Consider the following 23,875-nt stretch of genomic DNA (forward strand, 5'->3'; position numbering starts at 1 on the left):
TCACTCTTCATGGGTAGACTCATAAAACCCAAGTTCTTAAGACAGATGAATTTGTACATCCACTATCAGAGCGGCATTAATCATAATAACCAAAAGAGCATAAGAAAAACATGTATCTAAATCCAGAGAAATTAAAGAAACAAAATGTAGTTGATGTGTTTACTATGGGATCCTGGTCTTTAAAAGAAAGGAAATTCTGGACCAAGGAGAAGACGCAATGGATAAAGTGTTTGATGCCCAGGCATGAGGAAATAAATGCAGATCCCCAAATCTATGTAAAGCTGTGTACATGTAAGCCCAACATTCCTATGACAAGACAGGAAGCAGAGACAGTAGAAGCTTCTTAAAAATGGATAGGCCAACTAATACAACATACACAGCAATGACTAAGAGATCCTGTCTCAAAGAAGGTAGAAGGTAGTGACAAACACCTAGGGTTGTCCTTGAACCTCCACACACATGTCGTGGCACATACACACCACCATTCAGACACATATACACACCCAAAACACATGCACACAAAGTAAAGAGGAAATCTGGATACATGTTATAACATAGATGGCAATTAAGAAAGGCTAGTTAGGGCTGAGAACTTTTCAATGGACGCAGTGGATGTTTTGCAAGAGGAAAAGGATGGCTGGATATGGAGAATGGTTATTACAACAGTGTGGATTCAGGTTATGCCACTGAGCCTCATGCTCAAAAAGTCAAGATCCTAAATTTTACACCGAATATATTTCACCAGAATTTTTAAGAGCAGGACTTCTGGTTTTTAATGCATTTCTAAGAACACATTTGTCAAGGAGCTTGGGTATTTGCATTATGTGCCTAGCTTCTCTGTGACAAAAAGCAAAGCTGAATCAATCATAAATGATAATATGCCCGTAAGACACAGACTTTACATAAAGGGAGACCAATGAGTTGGGTGTCTAGGGCACCAGTCCAACACAGATGGCACAGGGGTCTCACAATGGGGACAGACCTGTCATAGAAGGGCCAGGCCACATGGATTATAGAGGCCAGAGCTCTCTGTATTCACAGTCACAACATGGACATTGCCAAGGGCCTTGGCAAAGGTTTTCTCTAGTTGTATCTGCCAAAACCTGCCTTCTGTTCTTCCTTCCAAGACTGACCAATTCTTATTAGATTATCCTAATCTTTTTCTGGATGCAAATCTATTCAATTATATCACAGTAAAGCATTCAGGCCCAGAGGCTATGCTGCCTAGAGAAACCTCTGCGATGAAATCAAAGCATGTTGATGTCTCTTTAAAAAAAAATACACTGCTCTTAGTTTTGCCATTTCAGAAATACTTCATGGCAGTCCAAGGTATTAACTTTATGGCCCTTCCTTGTGTGATATTAAGTAATATTTAGATTTTTTCCACATATCATTTGTAACAAGGAAGGTTAATTCTGTTCTATGCCAAGGATTCACTGACTACAGATGGCTAAGAAGGATCAAGCAGACTGAAACAAATGTCCTGGGGAAAAGGAGACTAGAGAAAGGCAGTAAGCATGATGTACAGAAAGAAACAGGAGGCAATAACAGTATGTATGTGGTTAGCTACTTATGTGCACATTACACACTATTACCAAATGCCAGGTGTCTCCTAAATGTTCCCAATGTGTCCCATCGTTCGGAAAAAGCTGAGTATATTCCCTATCATGGGAAGGGAAAACACAAACTTTACAGTTTTGACTGTGTCCAGGCAAGGGGGATTGGCTTACGGTTGGTATGTCTATGCGGTGCTTGGTTAAGTTTGGGAGATGATTGGGATGCACTAGTTCAAAGGTGGTGGAACAACATGAAGATTTAAGGATAATAATTCAAAAGAAAAGTATAGGGATAGGAATTATCTGTTAAAAAAGATCCCATTGGGAAGCTTCTATAATGAACAATAACTTAATTTTCCTGGACCAGTCTCCTAGAATTATAAACTGATTCAACGAAGAGAATTGAATAATAAAATAATGAGAATATAGATTATAAGCAGATTGGAATACATAGCCTCATGTTTAGTATACTACATTTATGTATACTTTATCATATGTAATATATTTCAATCAACTGACCACATCTCTGACCACAGCCCTAAGGGACTGCACTCATTTGGCTAAGTATGACTCACACAGTGCCCCCCTTCACCTGTTTCCCTACACCACCTAGGGCACTTCAGCTGGCACTTTGAGACTCCCACTAATGTGCTCTTCTTCCAGATACTTGCCACACCCACTCCTTGAGCTGCCCAACCTCTTCTGCCCCAGCTGACCTCGGTGACATTTATCTTAAAGTTTATTTCTTTGCATGTAACAGTGTGTCATCCCTTGTTTTCCCATCATCCCCTTCCTCCTACCAAGATCAGAACTCTCTGAGGACAAGGGCCATAAGTTCTCCTAGCTGGAATCAACTTTGAACTAGCTGATAAGACCTGCTTTCTGAATGAATACATACCAGTGGTGAAAACAAAATTCGTATCGAACCTTTGACCTCATGTCCATGGCTGTTCCTCTTCATGTCACTCTTATGAGAGTGTCATGTGTGGGTGAAGGGCAAAATAGCATATGCTGTGAGGTGATAAATTCCTTATTCATACGTTATAGGTGTGAGGAAAAGAATAATAACAAAACAGGTAAGCCAGTGTGGATGGTATAGAAGACTATACCATTAAGACTCTCCTGGGGTCTGGGACTGGTTAAGAGCACTTGCAGCTCTTACAGAGGACCCAGGTTTGGTTTCCAGCACCCACATCAAGCACCTTACAACTGCTTATAACTTATAGCTTCAGGATACTGGATGCCCTCTTTTGACACTGCATACATATGGTACACATACAGACAACTGGGCATATACACATACACATATTAATACATACATACATACATACACAAACACACATATATACATACATACACTTCACAAAGGATCACACTGCATCCTTCTCCAACTTTTTACTATATACAATGAAAAAAAAAACCTTTAATACTGAGTGTTAACATTATTAGCAAGAAAATTTAGGAGCCTCTTAGTACATTACAAACAGACTTAAGGATAATTTAAAGTAAATGTTAGGTAGGAGTAGACTTACAGTGTAAGTGTCTTAATTCTTAGCCATTTGGAAGCAAAGCTAATAGGAAAATTCTGCAATTTTATATACTGTTTTTATCTACAAGAGGACCTAAGCAATAAAAGGGATACAGCTAAAGATACAGTTCAATGATAGAGTACTTGCTTAGCGTGTATGAAGTCTTAGCTTCCATCCATAGTTCTGGGAAAATAGGGAAAGAGGAGAAGGAAGAAATAAGGAAAGGATGGAGGGAGAGAGGGCAGGGTCCAGGGAGGAAAGAAGTGTCAGCTTAGCCTCCGTTCTCTTTCTCCAGTCAGTAGTGAAGGCTTCATTAGGAAAGAAGGTGAAAGTGGTGGTAATGCATTCCTATAGTTGCCTTAATTTATCTTTGTCTTCCCAGATTGTTTGCATGAGACTGTTAGGCACTTTCAGGGTTAGGCAGTTATGAGTAACCATGCAGGTTTTGTTTTCAAGTCTCTCGGCAAGAGTTTTTGGCCTACCCCACTCCTCAAAAAAAAAAAATAAATAAATAACAGCAAAAAAGCTCAGGAAATGGCAGCAACATATTTATTGGAAATGATTCTAGACGTTACAGGAACCTGATGAAGATGTAATATTACAAAGCGAAACAGTTGTAACATTTTTTTAAAAAAAATCACCAATGAGAAAGAAAAGTCATTTTCACCAAGAAAATACCACATCCATATTGTCTTAATCACTGAATACCATAAACAACCCATGCTGCTGGCTCCCAACATCCGGAACATAGTTTACTTTTAATGGAGAAATGGAAAGAAAATATTTCCTTCCCTGACATAAGGATCCTTCAGCCACCACAAGGAAATGATTCCAACCATCAGACAGTAATGCTGAATAGAGATCCTATAAATGAAACCATTTTCAAGAGATCCAAGCAACAGATCAACTAATGGCCCTCAACCGAACGGAGAATCAATAATGAGCACTTCCTAGAATCTAGAACGTAAATCAACCCCCCTGGCTAATAAGACCTTTTTAAAGGAGAAAACCCCCTAGATCCAAGGCTACTATGACCCTGTGATACTTGTGACATTCAAGTGGAGAACAGCCTAGATGCTGTTCATCCACACGTTTCCATGTCTTTGGAAGCTTTACATCTTGACTCAAAAGCACTATGATAAAATTTCATCTTGTGCATACTCAACTCTCTTTGAGGAAAAATACCCCCCAAGTAACCCATCTGCAAAAAGACAAGGGCTGAAAGAGCAGCAACAGTGAACACTGTTTACAAAGGCCAAACAGAATGCTGTAGCAGTGTTCAGAGGCACTACTGTTAAGTCGTCTCTGCTGTAGGGACTGAACACGTCCTGGGAAAATGACTTGCCATCCATGCACCCAGCTTGCATGAACATTCTCTAGTATCCTATCTGTACGCAGCAGAAGCCAGGAGTCCAAACACAGAATCGTAGGTTTTACCCCAGGGGTGGAGACGCTTCCATCCCTTCCTGTGTGCTTTTCATGATTGGTTCCTAAAGAGTTCACAGTTCTAAATTTTCACATGGAAGGGGAAAGTGATTAAAAATGGGTTCTGGCATTGAGCAAAAAAAAATAGAAAAGTAACTCAACGCGGTGTATCATCTTTGGGAAATCCTAATTTTATTTCCCTATTCTAAAACCGAAGGTCGCAAGGACTACATAGAATGCTCCCATACTTCTGTGAGAAAATAGCAAACCCTCTCACTTGGTAAACACAGCACCAAACAACTGCTTGCCTCTGTAGAAGTCACTTAAGTAAAATGGCAAAAGGCTACCCTAGGCAATTCAGGAGCTTAATGGTGTGTTTGAGGCTTGAATATCAATGCTGGTCTAATCTGCTAGAAAATTAGCAACAGTCCTCTTCACCCTGAGAGGGGTTGACTCAGCCACAGTGTCCTGCTTTCTCCCTATGTGTATCTAAAGCAAAGCCTAACCAGGGTCAGGATCCTCAAAGGTTAGACGTGCTGGTTGTCACACAGCAGGCAGGGCAGAAGAGCCCCACCTTCCTAGGAGACTCACGGGAGTGAGACTGGAAGCCAATCATGTCCCTTATAGACACAGACACATAGCTAAAGAAATGTGTCTGCCTACCACACTGAGTGAAGCATGCTAGTCTTTGGGGGCAGGGAAAAATACATTCATCTTTTCTTGTTGTTCAAGTATATTTCAATATACAAAGATATTCTAGATTTGTTTCACTAGAAAACCAAAAGGATTTCATGTGTATCCAAGGAGAATCTCACTTGAACTTCCCTTTGATGTGATTTTCATGAAGTTCTGACTGAAAAAGAAAAGTTGCTCCTAACACACGCCTACTGTTTGATTTGAAAGCGTGGATCTTTATGTCCACTTATATATGGTTATGTACATAGTTGGCAACAACCAGAAGAAAATACAGTCTGGATGTCTGTGATGGCTTAAGAGTGGAGTGCTCTGAGGAGAGCTACATCGCCTTCTGATGATCTTACCACCAGTAGTAGCTGTCCTACCAGCTTTCTGATCAACCTTACACAGGGTCCTTTATCCAGATATTTTAAAGAAAGCTGTCTGCTGAGACCATATCTGAAACTATGGCTTATTTCCTGCCTTGGCTTTGTCATTTGTTGGATGAGTTAAGTCTCTCAACATCAATTCACAGTTGGCCAGCACATCTGCTGGTAGCAGCTTCCGGATCTGTTCCACTGTCTTTTGATATGCCATTTTTTCTTGTTCCAGGGTCCGGATTAAAGCTTTCATTTTGGTTTCTCTGGTCAAAAGAGTTTCTAGGTTGGATTCCAAGGCCTGAATTTTAGCATGAGCCACCTGTTTGTCAAGAAAAGAAAAGTCATCTAAATTAAATATTTGAGGAATCTGATTCTTTACAACAGTAACAGTCATGTCTTATATTTGTTATTAGATAATTAGTTATTAGATAATTAGTTATTAGATAATTAGAACATTAGTTAACAGAATCTCATGTGAACAAACAGTGAGAAAAATACATATATTTTTTCAAGTACATTTCAGTATATAAAAATGTCCTCTGAAACTCCTTGAGGGAGTTTTGTTGTCTCTCTAAAAAGAGTGCCCAAAAATCCAGGTATTGGAAGCAGAAGATGTAGCTCAGAACTTTTCTGTCATATAAAAGATTCTGGATTCAAATCCCAGCAAAATATTAAATATGGATTATGCATACATGTGTATGTATATGTTTAATAGACATATTGTATAGGCATGTGTATGTATATATTACACTCACGTGACTGATTTATCTCCTCTCACTAATGACAACAGTAAAGCAATACTGTGACAACACACCACAATCCTCACCCACACCCACTGGAGTCCCCGTCCGTCCAGTCTGATTAAAGACAGAATACATAAACTCTTGACTACTTTTTGCTATGGGAGCCTGTAACCTCCTTCAGCCTAGGTAGGCTGGTTCAGACCCACTGAGGTGGGGCCACCTGAGGTGCAGCTCCTCCATCAGCTAGTTTCCTTTGATGTGACACTGCCTACCACCTGCAGTGAGGCCGAACCAGTTTTTCCAGAGTTAACTGCAACCTGTGAATTTGGAGACTTAACTGCTAAAAGGCTCTGCTGACAACTTGGCATCTCAACATCAAGAAACTTGGTGTGGCAGGGGATGGGTTTCCTCCTTTATAAGCACAGACTTTTATTAAACATTTGAGCCTTGATCAGAACATTGTCTTGGCTCCATCTCTCTCTCATCTGCCTAGTTTCCTTCTCTTTCAGCCCCAGTTTGCCTCCCAGGTGAAACCCAGTTCATGTTAGCTGTGGCCCGGTTCCAACAGGAGTCAGTTTTGAACACAGTTTTGATAGATTCTAATCTAAGTAGCATGAAGCTGACTCTGGCCAGGGCCGCCCTGCTGTATCATCCACCATAGAATGAGTACATTGGTAAGGAAAAGCTCACATGTTTCAGAAGGAATCCAAGTGATTGGTAGTTCTGGACAATCTTGCTCCTTGGTAATTACCTTCCCAGAAAAACAAAGTGGGATGCTCAGGATCTCCCCAATCCTTTCCAGGGCTAGAACCTTCAACTACCCAAAGACCTGACTGGGAAGCTTGACTACGTGGAACTGTGGATAGAAAGTCTGTAGCAACTACAGACCATCACCCATGGAAAATGATGCAAATGCCCCTCCCAACAAGAAAAGCTTCCGTGGATATTGAAATAGTCGAGTAATAAGGAACTTTTAGTGCAGCAACTATTTTCCTACTGTGAATAAATCACATTGGCTTACTGTTTAATAGGAAGAAATATTTTTTTAAAAAAATTCCTCCCCAAGAGGCTCAACTCCTGCTACTATATGGCTTTGGTGTGGCTGTGCCCATTCCCCCCCACACACACCTGATAGAAGGCTTTCCTGTTATATCTAGATACCAAGTGATGATGTTACACACTGGTATCATCTCTCAGAGATCACTGAGGATGGTCCCCTTGAATGCCATTAAGGTACTTTTCATAAGACCTTTCTTAGTTCTTGTAAAATGTTATTTTCCCAAAGAGAAAAACTGGCTTTCCCTGTCCCTGGATTCCTTTCTCATCTTGACAAGTCTCCCTCTGTTCCCTGCTCCCACCATGACACCATCTCCATGTGACATACCCAAGGGCCTTTGCCGGAGTGAGCAGCTCACTGTTTCAGCCTCCAGAACAGGGGATTAAATCAACCCCTTTGCTCTGTAAGTGATCCAGCCCAGGGGACTTCTGAGAACAAACTATCTGCTAATTTCCTCTGTTTGATTACTTCCTCACCTGCAGAACACGGATCCTATCATACTACTTTGAGGACAGAATATTACTTTGTAGATCGTTTGTTACATTTTTGTCTGTTTATAAACTACAGTAAATTACTGGGGACTAGAGTAATTGTGCATTCCTGAGTGCCAGGACTATTTGTTATGTGCCCACTTTCTACTTACCCACAAACATCTTTCCACCTCTGTCCTATTCTAGAAAATGTCACCATCCCTAGCCAGATTTTTACAAAACCTGTCCCGCTTCCATCTTACTCCACCCTAGTCTGTCTTTGGTTTATATTGTTCTTCCAGATGTGAGGCTCAAACCCTCTTGAGATGTCTCCTTCTGCAGAGGGACACAGACAACTGTGTTCTTAGACAACAAAGAAAATCTGCCACACTCCACTCTCCACCTGTTCTCTCCCTAGTATGGAACCTGAGCTGATACTAGGCTAACCCCACTCTGACACAGCCTCTGAATGATGCAGCCTCCTGCTCTGAGCAAACGGAGGCTCTCCTCACTCACTGCTCAGCCCTCAGAGCCCAGTCCAAGCTCATACAACCACATCCCCAACTCCGCTCAACTTCTCTGAATTACAGAACATCCAACAAGATGAACCCAAATTCTGCCTTGAATTGCTGTTCTACTGTTTAGTGGGTGAGCATTTTTCTCTCCCAAGTGGTACTTAGTATATTTGTAGCCCCCATACACAAGAAACTAATGAGATACCAAGGCTCTTCATCTTCAGTGGTTTAACCCACATAGGTATCACAATCATTCTGAGCAGTTCCATGCATGCAGGGCAGCACACCGATCAGTGTTCCGATCTTTATTTCTGTACCTGGAGTTTTTCCAGGAGGTCCATGTTCTGTCTTTTCAATTGGTTGTTGGCTCTCTCCAGCTTCTCCAGAGATTCACTGTCCTCACAGGCATAGGAAGATTCTAGAAGCTCATCCTGCAGCACGTGATATTCTACCTCATAGGCGTGTAACTGTTTGGAAATATCCATCTCAAAAACCTGTTAAAACACCACGTGTTGGTTAGTCTGGCCTTCAGTATCTATGTATAAACCATGATACAAGTGGTATATACTGCTAGATTTACTGTTTACGTCCCAGTGCTAATGGAAATATTAAAACATACCAAACGAGGAAATAGGCCTGGCTAATCCACACAAGAACAAGTGAAATAGATTCAACTTCCAATACAATAGCACAGAGCATACTCATATGCAAATAAAACGTCCTGAAAATGAGCCCAAGTCACCGAAATAAACTAACATCATCCAACGGTATTTTGCAACCAAGATGACTGTAATCTAATAGCTGCCTCCTGAAATGTACCACATCAGCGTTTGTTGTTGAGCAATGATTATATGCCAGAGATAACCTCTGCTGGTTACTAAGCCAAGTTCCCTAGGAGTATTTTGACTGTGTGCATTAATGGAACAGAAAGGTCTTAATAAATGCATGATTCATTTGCTATTCTTTGGGAGCCTCTTTCAAGATCAGCACTAGATGCTACAGGTAATCAGTTCAAATCCTACCAGGAACCTGGGAGTCAGGAAATTCCCTTTTTAACTTCATTATATTGGTCTGTTGTTTCCCCCATCCCCACAGTGTGGTGTTTTGTTTTTTTTTTAAAGAGGATATATTTGATTTCAAATCTCCAAAAGGATAATACATAACTGCTTGATATCGATGCAAGTTATGTCAGCCAGTAGTATATAGGAGATTATTCCTGCAAGCACAGCACTTGAGCCACAAGAGTGGGAGAAAAGCAAGTGTAAGGATAGCCTGGGTCCCAGGCTAATTATTAAAAATATTTTAACAATTAGAAACTCCTGGTAACTATGCACATGATAATCTGAATATTAGTTATGTTTTAGTTATGCTAAGAATAAAATGCAGGACTTTGAACATGCTGGATAAGCATTCAATCACTGAGCGACATCACTAGGGTGGCCTTAAACTTGAAATTGCATAGCCTCTCCCTCCCAAGTAGCTGGGGTCACAGGCCTGGCCCCTCTTATAAATTCTGAAAGAATTAATGACATTGAAAAACCTAAAAAACTTCATTCTATTTTGGTTCTCCCTAGATTCTCCAGAGGTTCACTGTCCTCACAGGCATAGGAAGATTCTAGAAGCTCATCCTGCAGCACGTGATATTCTACCTCATAGGCCTGTAGCTGTTTGGAAATATCCATCTCAAAAACCTGTTGACCTCAACTACTTCAATGGAAGAGTCATCTTGACTCTTCAATTTATAACGTGGGTCTTAGCATTGGTTTAAATGAAAAGGATTCCTGAAAAAAAAAAAAAAGCACTATGCCATATTTTCTATGCATAAGCAGAAGCAGGTAGACCATGTGACAATGCTAATACGTCATAATTGTCTCATTTATAAATAAAATGTGCCTGATAAAAGAAAAGAAGACCTTGAAGAAAATGGATGTTGGGCAAACTACATTCTTATGTGAAAACATTTAGTACTTGTTGGATCATTTTTACATCATACCTGGGTAATAATTTTTTCCATTTCAGTGGTATTCATATCAGGTAATGTACTTTTGAGAAATTCAACAATATTTTCAAAGTTTTCACACTCCATTATAAGTGCCTCCTGGCTGCTCAGTAAGCTGAGAGCAACCTTGAATATAACTTCAGTTCCCTGAAGAAAAATAATATCTAGAACGAGAGACAAATTTTTCACAATCAAAGTTGTGTACCTACTTTTACAAAGAGTACATTATTTGTTCTAAAAGTATGTTTTTATTATAGCAGTAGAACAAGAAAACATATTGTAGAAGGAAACTGGTTAAAACTAGTTTTTATTTTAAAAACAAGTTTAATATGACTGACGCAGAAGAACAGAATGCTGTCTCTCCTTCTTATCAAGGACCTCAGATATGGTTAAGGGAACAAAGGAGAGATTACAAATCTGTCTAACTATGTATTGTTTACAAGTATAATGGTAAGTTTACCGATTCAAAATAAAGTTCCAACATTTATTCAACTAACATTTGGGGCTTTTTTTTTACAACATAACATAACAATACATTGATCTAGTCAATTAGATCAATCTAGAACTATTCATGTTCTCATAATCAAAAAGTAAATGAGCCAGTTAATATGTAACTAAATCTACATTCAAGTGGAAATTTGAATTCTAAGAATGTAGAAAGTAGAAAAACTTCCACAAGAAAACTTTACCGTCCACAAGACCGGTACAAGCTCAAGCCAGACAAAATTTCCAGCATGAAGAATGGGGCTGGGTATGAAGTCCTATCTCTAGCTGAAGAGCTGGGTTTTCTAGGTAACTGCTAGGAGAGGGAAAGTTGGCTTTCTTTAAATATTTGACCCCCTGGGAGGTAAACCGTTCTCCAGGGTAGCCCACAGTATTGGGGCAGAACTAATTGACTTGATGGGTTAATGAAAGAGAGAGAGAGAGAGAGAGAGAGAGAGAGAGAGAGAGAGAGAGAGAGAGAGAGAGAGAGAGAGAGACGAGGAAGGAAGGAAGAAAGGAAGGAAGGAAGGAAACAAAGTTGGATGGGTAGAGAGGTGGGGTTGAATCTAAGAGGGGATGGGTGGTGAATATGATAACAATTGATTGTATGAGATTTTCAAAGAAGTAAATATATGTGTATGTGTATATATATACATATACATCATATATATATATATATATCCTAAACCACATGTAAGAAAAGAAAGCCATGCTAATTCTAAGATGGATCACAACAGAAGTGCACAATCATTCTGAAACACATGCAGGTAGTTTTGTTTGAAAAATTCTGTCACCATGTGTGATGTGGTTCTCTCATCAATAATACTAAGCAGTAGACTGAGCGACTTGTTCAGTAGAATATCTGCCAGTCTCAGCCATCACCTCTAACAGGGAACAGACTAATAGGGAAGCGACACTGGTGTGGTGAACTCTGACCTTGCGAGTCCACAGGCAGTGAAAGGCCCATCACTTATAAGGACACAAACAGATCAAAATGATTCTTAAGAGACCCACTACAAGATTCCACAATGCTCAAGAAAACTCCATGGGACGGAAGAGGTATGCATCCAACAAGCAAGAGCCATCCATGGACCCCTAGCTCATGCAGTGCAACTGGATGCTCCACTTCAGCTCAAACTTTGACAGAAGACTGTATTATCCTCCCATTAAAAAGTACAGCTTCCAAACACTGACACCATTGCATACACTAGCAAGATTTTGCTGAAAGGACCCAGATATAGCTGTCTCTTGTGAGACTATGCCGGGGCCTAGCAAACACAGAAGTGGATGCTCACAGTCAGCTATTGGATGGATCACAGGGCTCCCAATGGAGGAGCTAGAGAAAGTACCCAAGGAGCTAAAGGGATCTGCAACCCTATAGGTGGAACAACATTATGAACTAACCAGTACCCCAGAGCTCTTGACTCTAGCTGCATTTGTATCAAAAGATGGCCTAGTCAGCCATCACTGGAAAGAGAGGCCCACTGGACATGCAAACTTTATATGCCCCAGTACAGGGGAACACCAGGGCCAAAAGAATGGGAATGGGTGGGTAGGGAAGNGGGGGGGGGGGAAGGTATGGGGGATTTTTGGGATAGCATTGGAAATGTAATTGAGGAAAATACATAATTAAAAATATATTAAATAAAAAAGAAAGTACGCTATAATCCACCATGCGGTATATGTATGCATAAAACACACATATGCTCAAAACTCAAATGTCTCCTAACATTTTTCTATTTGTTATCATCTCTAACAAAATTTTTTTCCGAGTTTTATGTCAACTTGACACAAACTGTGGAAGAGAGAGACTCAACTGAGAGAATGTCTCCCTAAGACTGCCTGTAGGCAAGTCTGTGGTACATTTTCCTATAACTGATGATTTATGTAGGAGGGCCCAGCTCACAATGGATGGTGCCACCCCTAAACGGGTGGTCCTGGGTGTCAGAAGAAAGCAGTTATTGAGTAGCGACCTCGCTCCTACCACAATGCTGGCAAGCCAGTAATCAGTACTTTCCCACGTCCTCCGCATCTTCTCAAGCCTCAAGTTCCTGCCTTGACTTCCCTGGGTGATAGGACTGTGCTGTGTAACTGTGGACTGAAATTAAACCCTTTCCTTCCCAAATTGCCTCTGGTCATGTGTTTTACCACAGCAACAGAAATCATAACTAAGACAGATGGGGCTTTATTACATAGCTCACACATGCTCACACTCATAACCCTACTGTCATAGCCTTCCCAAAGGGCTGAGACTAAGGCTGTGTGGAACCACACTCAGCCTTGTGTTTTGTTTTTTAAATTATACTCTGATGAACCTGACTGAGACTTATGAATAGATGTGAGGGCCCCCAGAGGGCGCACAAACTCTCCTTTGTTCCAGTGCCAACAGCTACCCAGTGATGTACCTGTCTACATTCAGTGATTTGTCTCTTAGCCATGATCTTAGGGATTGGCTATGGCATGGAAGGTAGCCATGTAAGCAACAAGACAGGAACAGAGCTACATGTGAACAACAGGCATGGCATTAGCAATCACAGCACAGCAGTGGGGTTACTTTCTCTGTATTTTGGATCTAAATTGAAGAAGATGAGAGAAAGGAAAAAACAGAAAAATAAAAATTTAGTAAGCTATAGAGAGTCTGCACCTAATCAGCTTTGAAAGCTGTGTTTTCTACATTTTCTACATAAATAAATTCAGGAAGTTCATAGGATTCCAATTATTTCCATGCCATTTGAATTTTACTTAGAACTCTGCCAGTCCTAGGGGAATTCATTGGCAATGAACTCAAGAGAATAGATAACACCATCGCTCTTGAACATGGGCATCTCTTACCAAAAACTCTGGCTACGAATCCCAAGGGAAACTGAGAGGCAAAGAGTGTGAGGAACCAGGGTGCAGCGTACAGACTGGGGCTGATCTCATTTTCCTCAAGATGATTGTAGAGTTCTCGGTGGTAGTCATGAAGGAGTCTGGACAGTTGGTACATCTGAATCTGCAGTTCATATAGGGAAAAAAAATAAAATTTGTAGTAATCTGCATGCGTATAAAACATATTAACTTTTGATAACACACATTGGGTGAAATAACATGTCTTATTTTCAGTGTTAACTTTAAAGATGATGTTCAAAAACCCAAGTCACAACATCTAGCTCAGAATTCACGTCAGTGTAAGTTCAGCTAAGTCTCATGAGCGAGGGGTTCTCCCGTGCGTTTGGTATGGGGTACTTATGGAAAAAGCATCATTATTCCTATAGAAAGAAATTGTTCGTGAGTTTCCTAACAGACTTTCAACATCACCTCCAGAATGTGAACTTTTTCATATAAAAAAATAACCTAAATTATTAAAAATGCATGCCAATAACCAATCATGTTGTAAATTCAAGAACAGTTTCCAAAATAGAAATGAAAAACAAGACAACCTCTGAGGGGAAGGGAGTCACCAAGGGCTGCATGCAAGCACTGCAGAGTCCGCCTGAGCCTTATCTACAACACAAATCTTGGAAACTAAGATTCCACACACTGTAAGAGGAAGGAACCAGGGCCACAGGAAGTCAAGGTTAGAAAATGAGCAGCTTGGCGGGAGGCAAACACAAGAAGAGGTTCTGTAATGAGATTATTATCTCAGAAGGTCGTGTCAGAAAAGAAATCATACATTTCTTTAAGGCCAGCTCCGGTTTAGAAACTAGACAGTGTGGGCGTTCATCAACTGAAGAACTAGTATTTTGGTAAGCTAGGAAACAAGTCTAATTAGTAAAATAAGTAGAAAGAGAGCATGTTGATAAAGACACTCTGTTCTTGTTCAGTTGCGACCTGAATGAAGAAACAAGCATTTGCCATTTCATTATCTGTAAGGACCTTATATTCTGCACCCGGTGTTCTAAACTCGAAGTATATTTGGGGGGATATGAAAATTCAAGGTTCCTACAAAGTAAGCTTTAATCATAAAGCCCTATTTGCCAAAAGTCCAAATTCAGTCCATTCATCATGGCAAAGCTACAGATAGAAGAGACACAAGAAGGGCGGCAAGAAAAGAAAGGGCCACACAAGAGAAAAGATAGAAGGCTTGTCCATCCAACACAGAAATCAGCAGAGACAGAGATAATGAAGCAAAGGAGACGCCATCCCCTTGTTCACAGTTAAAGTCACCTGTATGCCCACACTCCACAGTGAAGCAGGAAAGCAGGCATCCGCTCAAGGAAGCCAAGCTCACAGGCACAGGTACCGGCACCACCTCTGAAATCTTACAGATCAAACCTTGCCAGCTTCCTGCTTTAGACAGTGGAAAGGTGATCTTTGCCCTTCTGAAGCACTGAGTTCAGCACTCCTACAACATCCTACTGTTTGGTCAGAAGGCTGCCAGGGAAAATGTTACCTTGGCATTTCCAAAATTAGAATTTTTAGTAACTCTAATGATGATATTAATAATTTTCTTTGAGGATTCCAGGCATAGGGCCCTATTTATGTCATTTCAGTCACTCGCTTGTCCCATGTCTCCCTCCAGCTTGGATCCATGGCCTCTTCTGCAATCATTATTGCTACATACATACACACACATGTACAACCCTTTCAATGTTTCTCAGAAATGTGCATGTATTTAGGGATTACCACTTGGGACTCTTCTGTGATGTTCCCTGAATCATAATGATTATCACTGTATAAATATAATTTACCTATACTTATTCTATATCAAATTTTTATTAGAAAATTTTTAATGTAAAAATATCATTTAAAAAGATATATATATATATATATATATATATATAAATCTTTCTGCCTGTGGACCAAAATCAAATACCATTCACATAGAGTTTCTATTCTCTGAAACTCTAATAACAAAGAAATTGTTTTCTAGAAATCAAGAGTTATTTATTTCCTTACAATGATACCAATGTTTTCTCTCTGATATAAAGTATAAGTAAACTGTTTAACATAAAACATCGTTTAACCTATTAAATATATGTATACATAGTTGCCAAATAGTAATTGGATTGGTATACTTATATACCTTGTTGGGCACTCTCTATATGCCTTCCTAAGCACATGGTGTTTTGCAAATTCTCCAATCCTCCATTCAAACAAAGACTAACAGATACCCAAATATTTGTTCCAGTTCTAAGACAGTGGGCCTAAATTTCCTGAACTCTGAACTGTGGTTCAGAAATGGCTGGTACTGACGTTTCTGACGAGAACCTCCTGCACACCTGGCTCATCAAGGGCCACTCCCTCACCTGAAGTGACATCATATCCGGTCGGTACTGCTTGCGGAAGCCCAGGTCGTACATAAGGAACTTGAGCATTTCAAAGGCTTGCTCTTCACTCATGTGCAGAAGCAGGACTCCGGCCACAAAGCTGATGCCCTGACAGTAGCCTACCTCTTTGTCCAGCAGAGAGTAGGCTTTCAGCAGGTTAAAGAGGGACAGCTGTCCTGCCCCAAGCTGCACTGAAAAGTAAGGGTGGGTGGGAAAAGTCCTCCCTGCAAAGGGAAAGAAAAACCAAGCTTAGAAATCACAGGTCGTGGTGGTGCACGCCTTTAATCCCAGCACTCAGGAGGCAGAGGCAGGCGGATTTCTGAGTTCAAGGCCAGCCTGGTCTACAGAGTGAGTTCCAGGACAGCCAGGGCTACACAGAGAAACCCTGTCTCGAAAAACAAAACAAAACAAAACAAAACAAAAAAGAAATCACAGGGGAACTCAATGCAGTGACCCCTGGGATAAATCAGCACTTTGTCACCTGGGAGTCATGGCAATGTCCACCTGGGAGACTCCTGTCCTCTCCCACCCCACCCCCCTTCTCTCCTCCCTCCTGCCTCCCCACCACTTAAGTCCTGTGCGCCAAAGTATCACCCCTTTTCTGCACACACGATTCAAGGGTAACCATTTTATGCTGAGCAGCACTGCTTTCTACCAAAGCAGGGACATTCAAAAGGAGCCTGTCCTCAATGGCAGATCCAAAACATAGCACAGAGCAGAACTCAGATTTGTTCTGCGTTTAAATCAAGGCAAAGCCTAAACTCATACAAAGACCACTCTCTTCCCACACTCAAATTCTGCAAGGCCTCATTATTTAAAGCAAACCCTGGACATCCAGGACCAGATTTACTCTTTATTTTGTTTGTTTCTTTGTAATATGACACTCGAGGGATACTTTTGTTTGTTTTATTTTGCTTTACATAGAGTCTATCATTTAAGAATCCTGCTGTTTTAGATAAACTTTATTCCTCTTCATAAATCATATGGACTCTTTAAAAATATAGAACATATGTGTATAATATATGCGTATATGTATACCCACATATATATAACATACATGTCCAAGGGAAATAAGGACAGTAAAACTTCAATACAATTTTAAGTAAATTTCTGCCTAAAGTTTGCTTCTGGATAGAAAATTACCACGAATACACCAACAAGCAAACAAATTCAATCCCGTGTCTTCAAAAAGCTGCTGTCAGCACTAGCACAGAGCTATTTTCCTCACCAAGGCTGTTTACACTAGTTTAGGACTTTCTTTGAGACACCAGAAAATGAAGGGGATGTGTGTGTGTGTGTGTGTGTGTGTGTGTGTGTGTGTGTGTGTGTGTGCTTCCTTGTGAAGTGATAACTCCGGTCAACTGGAAAGTGCCAGAGTCTACATTTTAAAGTGCTTTCTACCACATGTGCTCACAAGTAACTTTTGTTTTCCTTTTTTCCCCCCAGGAACTGATAAGGTTATTTCTGCAGAATAAGGAGGAGAAATGAGAACCAGAAAAAGCTGGAAGAGCACATTTAGCCGCTCACAGAAGCAAATAAGCAATTTTTTAAATTAGTGTTATAATTTCTCCTTCAAATCTTTTCCTAAGAAAAAGTTATCTGCACTGTGTGGGGACTTGACTCTGGCTCCATTTGTCCACGTCTTTCCCTGTAGCCTTACCCCAACATTTCCCTGTCATCAGGGACATCTAGACTGACCCCAGCTGCAACCCTTCAATCTTGAGTCTTATCACTCAATGACCAACACAGTCCCAAAGCTCTGCAGAGGGTCTACTCTAGTCCTCAATTAACAGAGGAATAGACTCAGGAGCAGAATAGCCTGCTGACAACCACAGTCAGGACAAGGACTCCAGTGTCCAGTCTCTCTAGAACATTTCCATTTTAATTCTATTGGGGTCAACGTGTATTAATTGAGTTGAGCCCTCCTCCAAGAAAAGTTGTTTTTCAACAAAATGAACAAGGTAAGAACTAATTTTTAGCTAGTAATTTTTATATGCCTAATATAAACTGACCCCAAATATTAAAGTTCTCCCATTTATCCTTCAAGGACTCAAATAATATGTCTGGACACCTGATATCTATTAGCTTTCAGGAGGACAGATGAAATGGTTAAGTAGCAATGTGAAATATTTAGATACATTAGAATACTAAAATACATGTAATAGTGTGCTTTAGAATACAAAAATGATTTTTAAAAGTATACTATTTGGAGGCTAGGGGTGTATCTCAGTTAGCAGAGTGCTTGCCTCGCATGCACAAAGCCTAGCGTCCATCTCTAGCACCATAGAAACCAGGCAGAGTGGTAGAAATCTAGAATTACAGCATTGGGGAGATGGGAAAGTTCAGTCCAAGGTAACTCATAGTGAACTCAAAGCTGGCCAATACCTTATCTCAAACATTAGAATAAAATTAAATCATGCTGATTTTACTTTTTATATGACATTCAGTATTTCAAAGACTGCTGTCCCTGGAAATTCCTCCAGAGATTGGAAGTATCCATCCACCCACACAGCACTAATATAGCTAACCTGTTCTCCAACCTGTAGGGAGGCATTAGCCCTTTCTACAGCTTAAGCACTGACTGGATTCCTTCTTTTCCTTGAGAGTTCTAGAAAGTGGCCCCTTCTCTCCTCCTCATTGAGAACATGATCAGCCCACCTATTCTCCCATGGGGCTACTTGCTTTCTGATTTGCTGTTATCCAGCCACACCTGAGTCCTTTCTTGGATGGCTACTGGGTTACTTTTTACAATGACTGATAAAAGTCTGTATTTAGAAATGTCTGAAGGTCTTCAAACGCCCCTGTTAAATATTTCTATATCTTTTTAACCTCTTTCAAAGGCAGCACTGATCATGACAGAGTGGCACTTGCCCAGCATGTACAAGGCCTTGAGGTTTACCTCCAGCACTATAAACACACACACATAAACATACACACACACACACACACACACACATACACACACAAGGCAAATGTTCAAAATTCAGTAACTAGCCAGGCAGTGAGTGGTGGCACATGCCTTTCCCAGCACTTGGGAAGCAGAGGCTGGCGGATTTCTTAGTTTGAGGCCAGCCTGGTCTACAGAGTGAGTTCCAGAACAGCCAGGGCTATACAGAGAAACCATGTCTCGAAAAAAAAAAAAAAATTTGGTAACTGAGAGCACCTTCAATATGACCTTCATAGTGATTCCCACTTCAGAGGAATATTTGAGGGTGAATATTCCACTCAGGGTTCTTCCACCAGAATATAATTTCAACTTACCCAATCAACACAGTCAGCAGCTCTGCAGATGCCAACAGGCCCTCTTCATTAATGCCAACCAACCAACCAATCAACCAACCAACCAACCAACCAACCAACACCAAGCTGCCTTTTGCTTTTGTAAATGACAACCCATTTGACAGACATACCCAAATCCACAAGGATGGCGTGCTGCTGAGCAGTGAGCTGCTTCAAAAGTTCCTTATAGGAGGTGTCTGGAGGCTGGTGTTTGTTGGGCAATCTGTGTCTTAGGCGATATTGTAATGCTAGAAATTGCCAAATTTCCCCTCGCCGACTTTTAGGGACCCCTACAATCCAAGAGATATGAAGTCAGAGTTTGGGAATAAAGCCATTGACATGTCAGTAGATGAGCCACATCACAAAGACCACCGCAGCTCTCCTTGCTGTCTGTCACCCTCAGCTCATAATCTCCAGTATACTAACAGGAGCATATGTTAGCAACTTCTCACCTGCAGTCCCTTCACTATTATTAGATGTAAATGAGTACTCCTGATCAAATGATGGCAATACTGAGGCATGTGTCGCTTCCGCAGTAGGCAAGAACACCAAGCATCAGACGAATTGCAAGTATGAGGTACTAACAGAATAAATTCTGCAGCCTTCATAGGGACAGCATCGCCAATTTCTACCCATCTATTAGCAAGCTATAGGTAGAAACAGACCCATCTATCTACACAGCATTTGTACTTTCCCTTCCTTATAAACAACTTACAGAACAACTTTAAATGCTTTCATTTCATAAATCAGAAACCTCTCCCCAGCTTTCCATAAATAAAGGCTTATGAAAATGGTGAGTACCTTCTTTAAGGGACGTATGGATATCTTCCATGTCACACCTGATTTTAGTTCTGCAATTTAACAGCTTCTTGTCCCATGCTATTAAGACCTCCTTCTGACATGTCCCAACTTCTTCATAGTCCAACTTGACTTTTCTAGACTGGAGCTCATCTCTTCTTGCTTGAAGGAAAAAGAAAAAGAGAGAAAAGCAATCAAGACAACCTCTTGTAAAAATTCAGCACTGTACATTGTATGCATTATTAAGCTATACCCAATTACTTTTAGAAATCGGCTGCTGGCATTTACTCTACTTTACAAATGTAAAATTGTGAGAAAAGGGGGCTGGAGACACGGCTTAGTAGTTAGGAGAACCTACGTTCTGAACCCAAGGACCAGCACCTACGTGCTAGCTAACAGACCCCATAATTCTAGTGACAGAGAATCAGATGTCCTATTATACCCTATTATACCCTCTATGGATACTGCATGCAGGGGATGCACAGATATATAGAAATAAAAAAAAAACTTCTGAAATTCTTTTGAGGGAAATATAGGAGGTTTTCAAATGTTGAGTCATTTCTATGAGAAAGTACAGTAATTAGAAACATTCTTCTATCTTATACTTAGTAATTTTGTTAAGTATAAAGTACACACTGGGGTTAAAGTGATGGCTCAAGACACTTGTCACCAAGCCTGAATTTGATCCAGGGACCTTCAGGGTGGAACAAGAGAATCGGATTTTCAAAAGTTGTCACGCTCTACTCACTGAGCTTCATAGTGACAGCATGACGTGCACACAGCATAGGTGCACACACAGAGAGAGGGACAGAGACAGAGACACAGAGAGAGAGAGCAGACAGAAACACACAGAGTATGAGAAAAAAAGGAAGGAAGGAAGGAAGGAAGGAAGGAAGGAAGGAAGGAAGGAAGGAAGGAAGGAAGGAAGGATAAATAAATAAATGTTAGCTATGCTATAAGTTTCAACTTCTGGACAAATATGAAAGCCTCCAAAGCAACAGCTTCTATCATCTCAAACATTAAAGCAGGCTAGAGACCTGGCTCAGTGGTTAAGAGCACTGCTGCCATTCCAGAGGACCCAGGTTCAATTCCCAGCACCTACACAATGACTCATAAACATCTGTAACTCCACTTCCAAGGTACTCAACACTCTCTTCTGGCCTTCAAAAGCACAGACACACATGCAGGAAAACCACTCATATACATAACATAAAATAAGTTTTAAAATCCCATTAAAGCATTAATAGTTTAAATGGGACATATATAGAATATCTGTATTCTAGATAGATAGGTAGGTAGATAGATAGATAGATAGATAGATAGATAGATAGATAGATAGATAGAGATAGAATATACATATAGGATATTTTATTCATTATATATACTATAAATAAAATCTATTTCTATAATATATACATAAAAATAGTTAACAAACAAATACATATTTATTATATATTTATACAGGATATTTATCCTGTATGAAATATGTGGCGGCAACATCTCATGCATTAACCTTAATCTGAATACTATTTTACTATGAGAGTCTCAGGCATCCCTATTACTATCTGTAAAGTTATTCACACTCTCCTTAACACTAGGCTATGTGCTTCTATATTCATTTTTTATAACATTTTGTTTGTCTGAGGTCCTGGGATTTAAGCACAGGCCTTGTACAGGCTAAGCACATGTTCTATACTGAGCTATGAACCCAAGCCTCGATTCTTACTATCCTTAAAAAAATTCATTTTACTAAAGTCAACATTCATTCCACATTTCAAATGATACAGAATTCTCTTTTATTGGGTGACTGAAAACTCAAACCCAGACTCCTTAAAGGAAATGATCACAAAAGCGCCCACTGTCTTGCGCCATCTTCATGGTAAAGCATTGACTCCAGAGGAGGAGACACAGGCACTGGAGTTCATGTTTCCTCCTTCCTCGTGTCCCCTCATGGAAACCTGAGTGCAGCCACTCCCTCCAGCTCCAGGTTCAAAACTCACCAGCTTACCTTCTGCAACACAAATCTTTGTCAAGTATCCAAAGTCCTCGACAGCACAAAAACAGTAGCAGGGTGAATGTTACTCTTTACTTAATACACTTGGAACCATCCCCCCAAAAGTAAGATACCTTAAAACAGACCTATTCTTCAAGCAGGGCAGAACGATTCCTATTTAAAAGTCTGGACAAACCCAAAAGTCAACTATGAAAATATTCCTCCTGGAGTCCACTAGGGGGCTCTCTTGTGCGGTTCGGCTTTGTGTCTCAGGAGTTGCTGGGTGTGTGTGTCTGGCATAACCCTTAAGCACATCTCAGCTACATCACTACTAACAGTGTGCTTCCTGGGGAACTAATAACATATTTCCTTAGCTATTTTCCCAGCCTTCTCTGTCACTGTGCATTCTGAATTATCTTTAAAACCTGCTATATGCTAGCCACCGGGCTCTGAGGATGAAACGGTAAGGACATTAATCTCTATCCTTTCTCAACTGTTGAACGACAAGGAGACTTTGAGAAATGACTGCAGTTGGACTAGAATTTTATCCTTTTTGCTTAAGCTCCGAAGTAAGCATGGAGCTGATAAAGCCTTCTGAGAAAGAGCAATGAGCAACACCTCTGCCCTTCCCCTGCACAGTTATATAGCGTAGCTGGCCTCTGAATGAACATGCAATCATTCGTATTAAAGCACTCCACCTTCTCATGCTAACACATACAGTTGAGAACTACTGCGACGTACTCAAAAAAAAAAAAAGCGCTAGAGTTAGCACAGGCAACCCTGTATTCTAGAATTTGTTCCACTTATATGCCAACATATTGAAGCCCTTAGTGGACCTGCACCAACCACTAACAAATCTGTAGAATGAAGACTGAGCTAAACATCCTGTAAGGCCATTGGCCATTCAAGTAGCCAGTGATTCTAAAACGTCTTTATGTTCAGGATATTCCAGATAAAACCAACTGCTAAAAGTATGAATTTCAGAGTCCTACCAGTCTTTGAAAGCCCAGAGGGTATGCCATGGGTCCACAACTTCTTAAAGCTACATCAGGAACAGCTAATTGAGCTTTGAATTTTACAGAAAAGACTTATTTCCTAAGGCTATTTAGCAATCTATGCACTTTTGGTTCTGATAAGGAAATAAGAAGAAGAATAAACTATGCCTTTACATACTAAATAAGTGGTATTCAAATAAAAAAATAAATACGTAACTGCGCTGAATTGAGGTACAGTAACAAGGATGTTGTGGTAGAAAATGGATTCAGAATATGAGCACCAACATTTTGAAAACTGTCTTTCAGAAGACAACACAGTAAGTGCAAGTGGGAGGAGAAAAAAAGCTATTTGTACAAATGCCAGAAATGTGAGAAGTCAGGAGCCCACTTAGGCTGATCATGCATTTCACAGAGGGAAAAACAAGCCCTTCAGGTGAAGCAATTTGCCCAAAATAATGGCATTTGTATATGTGTTGGATTTGGATAGTGTCTGAGATCTCTTTATCTATGGATCTACTGAGACTAGATAAATCACATCCTTCCTTCAAGGGGCCGAGAAACGAATCCTGAAGCATTTAGTATACACAAACGTAGCAGTCAATTGCCATCAACAGCACCCCAGCTCCTAGGAAGACTGGACTGGAAGTTTAGTGAATTGACAATGATTTTAAGTAGGAAGTTTATAAAACTGTAATAAAGCCTAGAAACTTTGATTTGCTTATATTTAAC

At 40.4% G+C, this 23,875-nt stretch overlaps 1 protein-coding gene across 4 annotated transcripts in view; it reads right to left on the reverse strand.

The window, feature by feature from the left end:
• Positions 1–3,612: 3,612 nt before the first annotated feature.
• The window catches only part of Tbc1d4 (TBC1 domain family member 4), a 162,244-nt gene continuing 141,981 nt past the window's right edge, over positions 3,613–23,875 (reverse strand). For all 4 annotated transcript variants that reach the window (XM_029468868.1, XM_021181592.2, XM_021181593.2 and 1 more), the window contains 7 exons: positions 20,162–20,320; positions 19,492–19,650; positions 16,061–16,305; positions 13,665–13,824; positions 10,344–10,513; positions 8,668–8,844; positions 3,613–5,884 (listed from right to left, as the gene is read on the reverse strand). In XM_029468868.1, coding sequence (XP_029324728.1) covers positions 5,651–5,884; positions 8,668–8,844; positions 10,344–10,513; positions 13,665–13,824; positions 16,061–16,305; positions 19,492–19,650; positions 20,162–20,320 — 1,304 coding nt within the window. In that variant the 3' untranslated portion in view covers positions 3,613–5,650. The remainder of the gene's footprint in view (positions 5,885–8,667; positions 8,845–10,343; positions 10,514–13,664; positions 13,825–16,060; positions 16,306–19,491; positions 19,651–20,161; positions 20,321–23,875) is intronic.

The sequence above is a fragment of the Mus caroli genome, chromosome 14 (genome assembly GCF_900094665.2).
Source record: "Mus caroli chromosome 14, CAROLI_EIJ_v1.1, whole genome shotgun sequence".
Classification (NCBI taxonomy): Eukaryota; Metazoa; Chordata; class Mammalia; order Rodentia; family Muridae; genus Mus; species Mus caroli.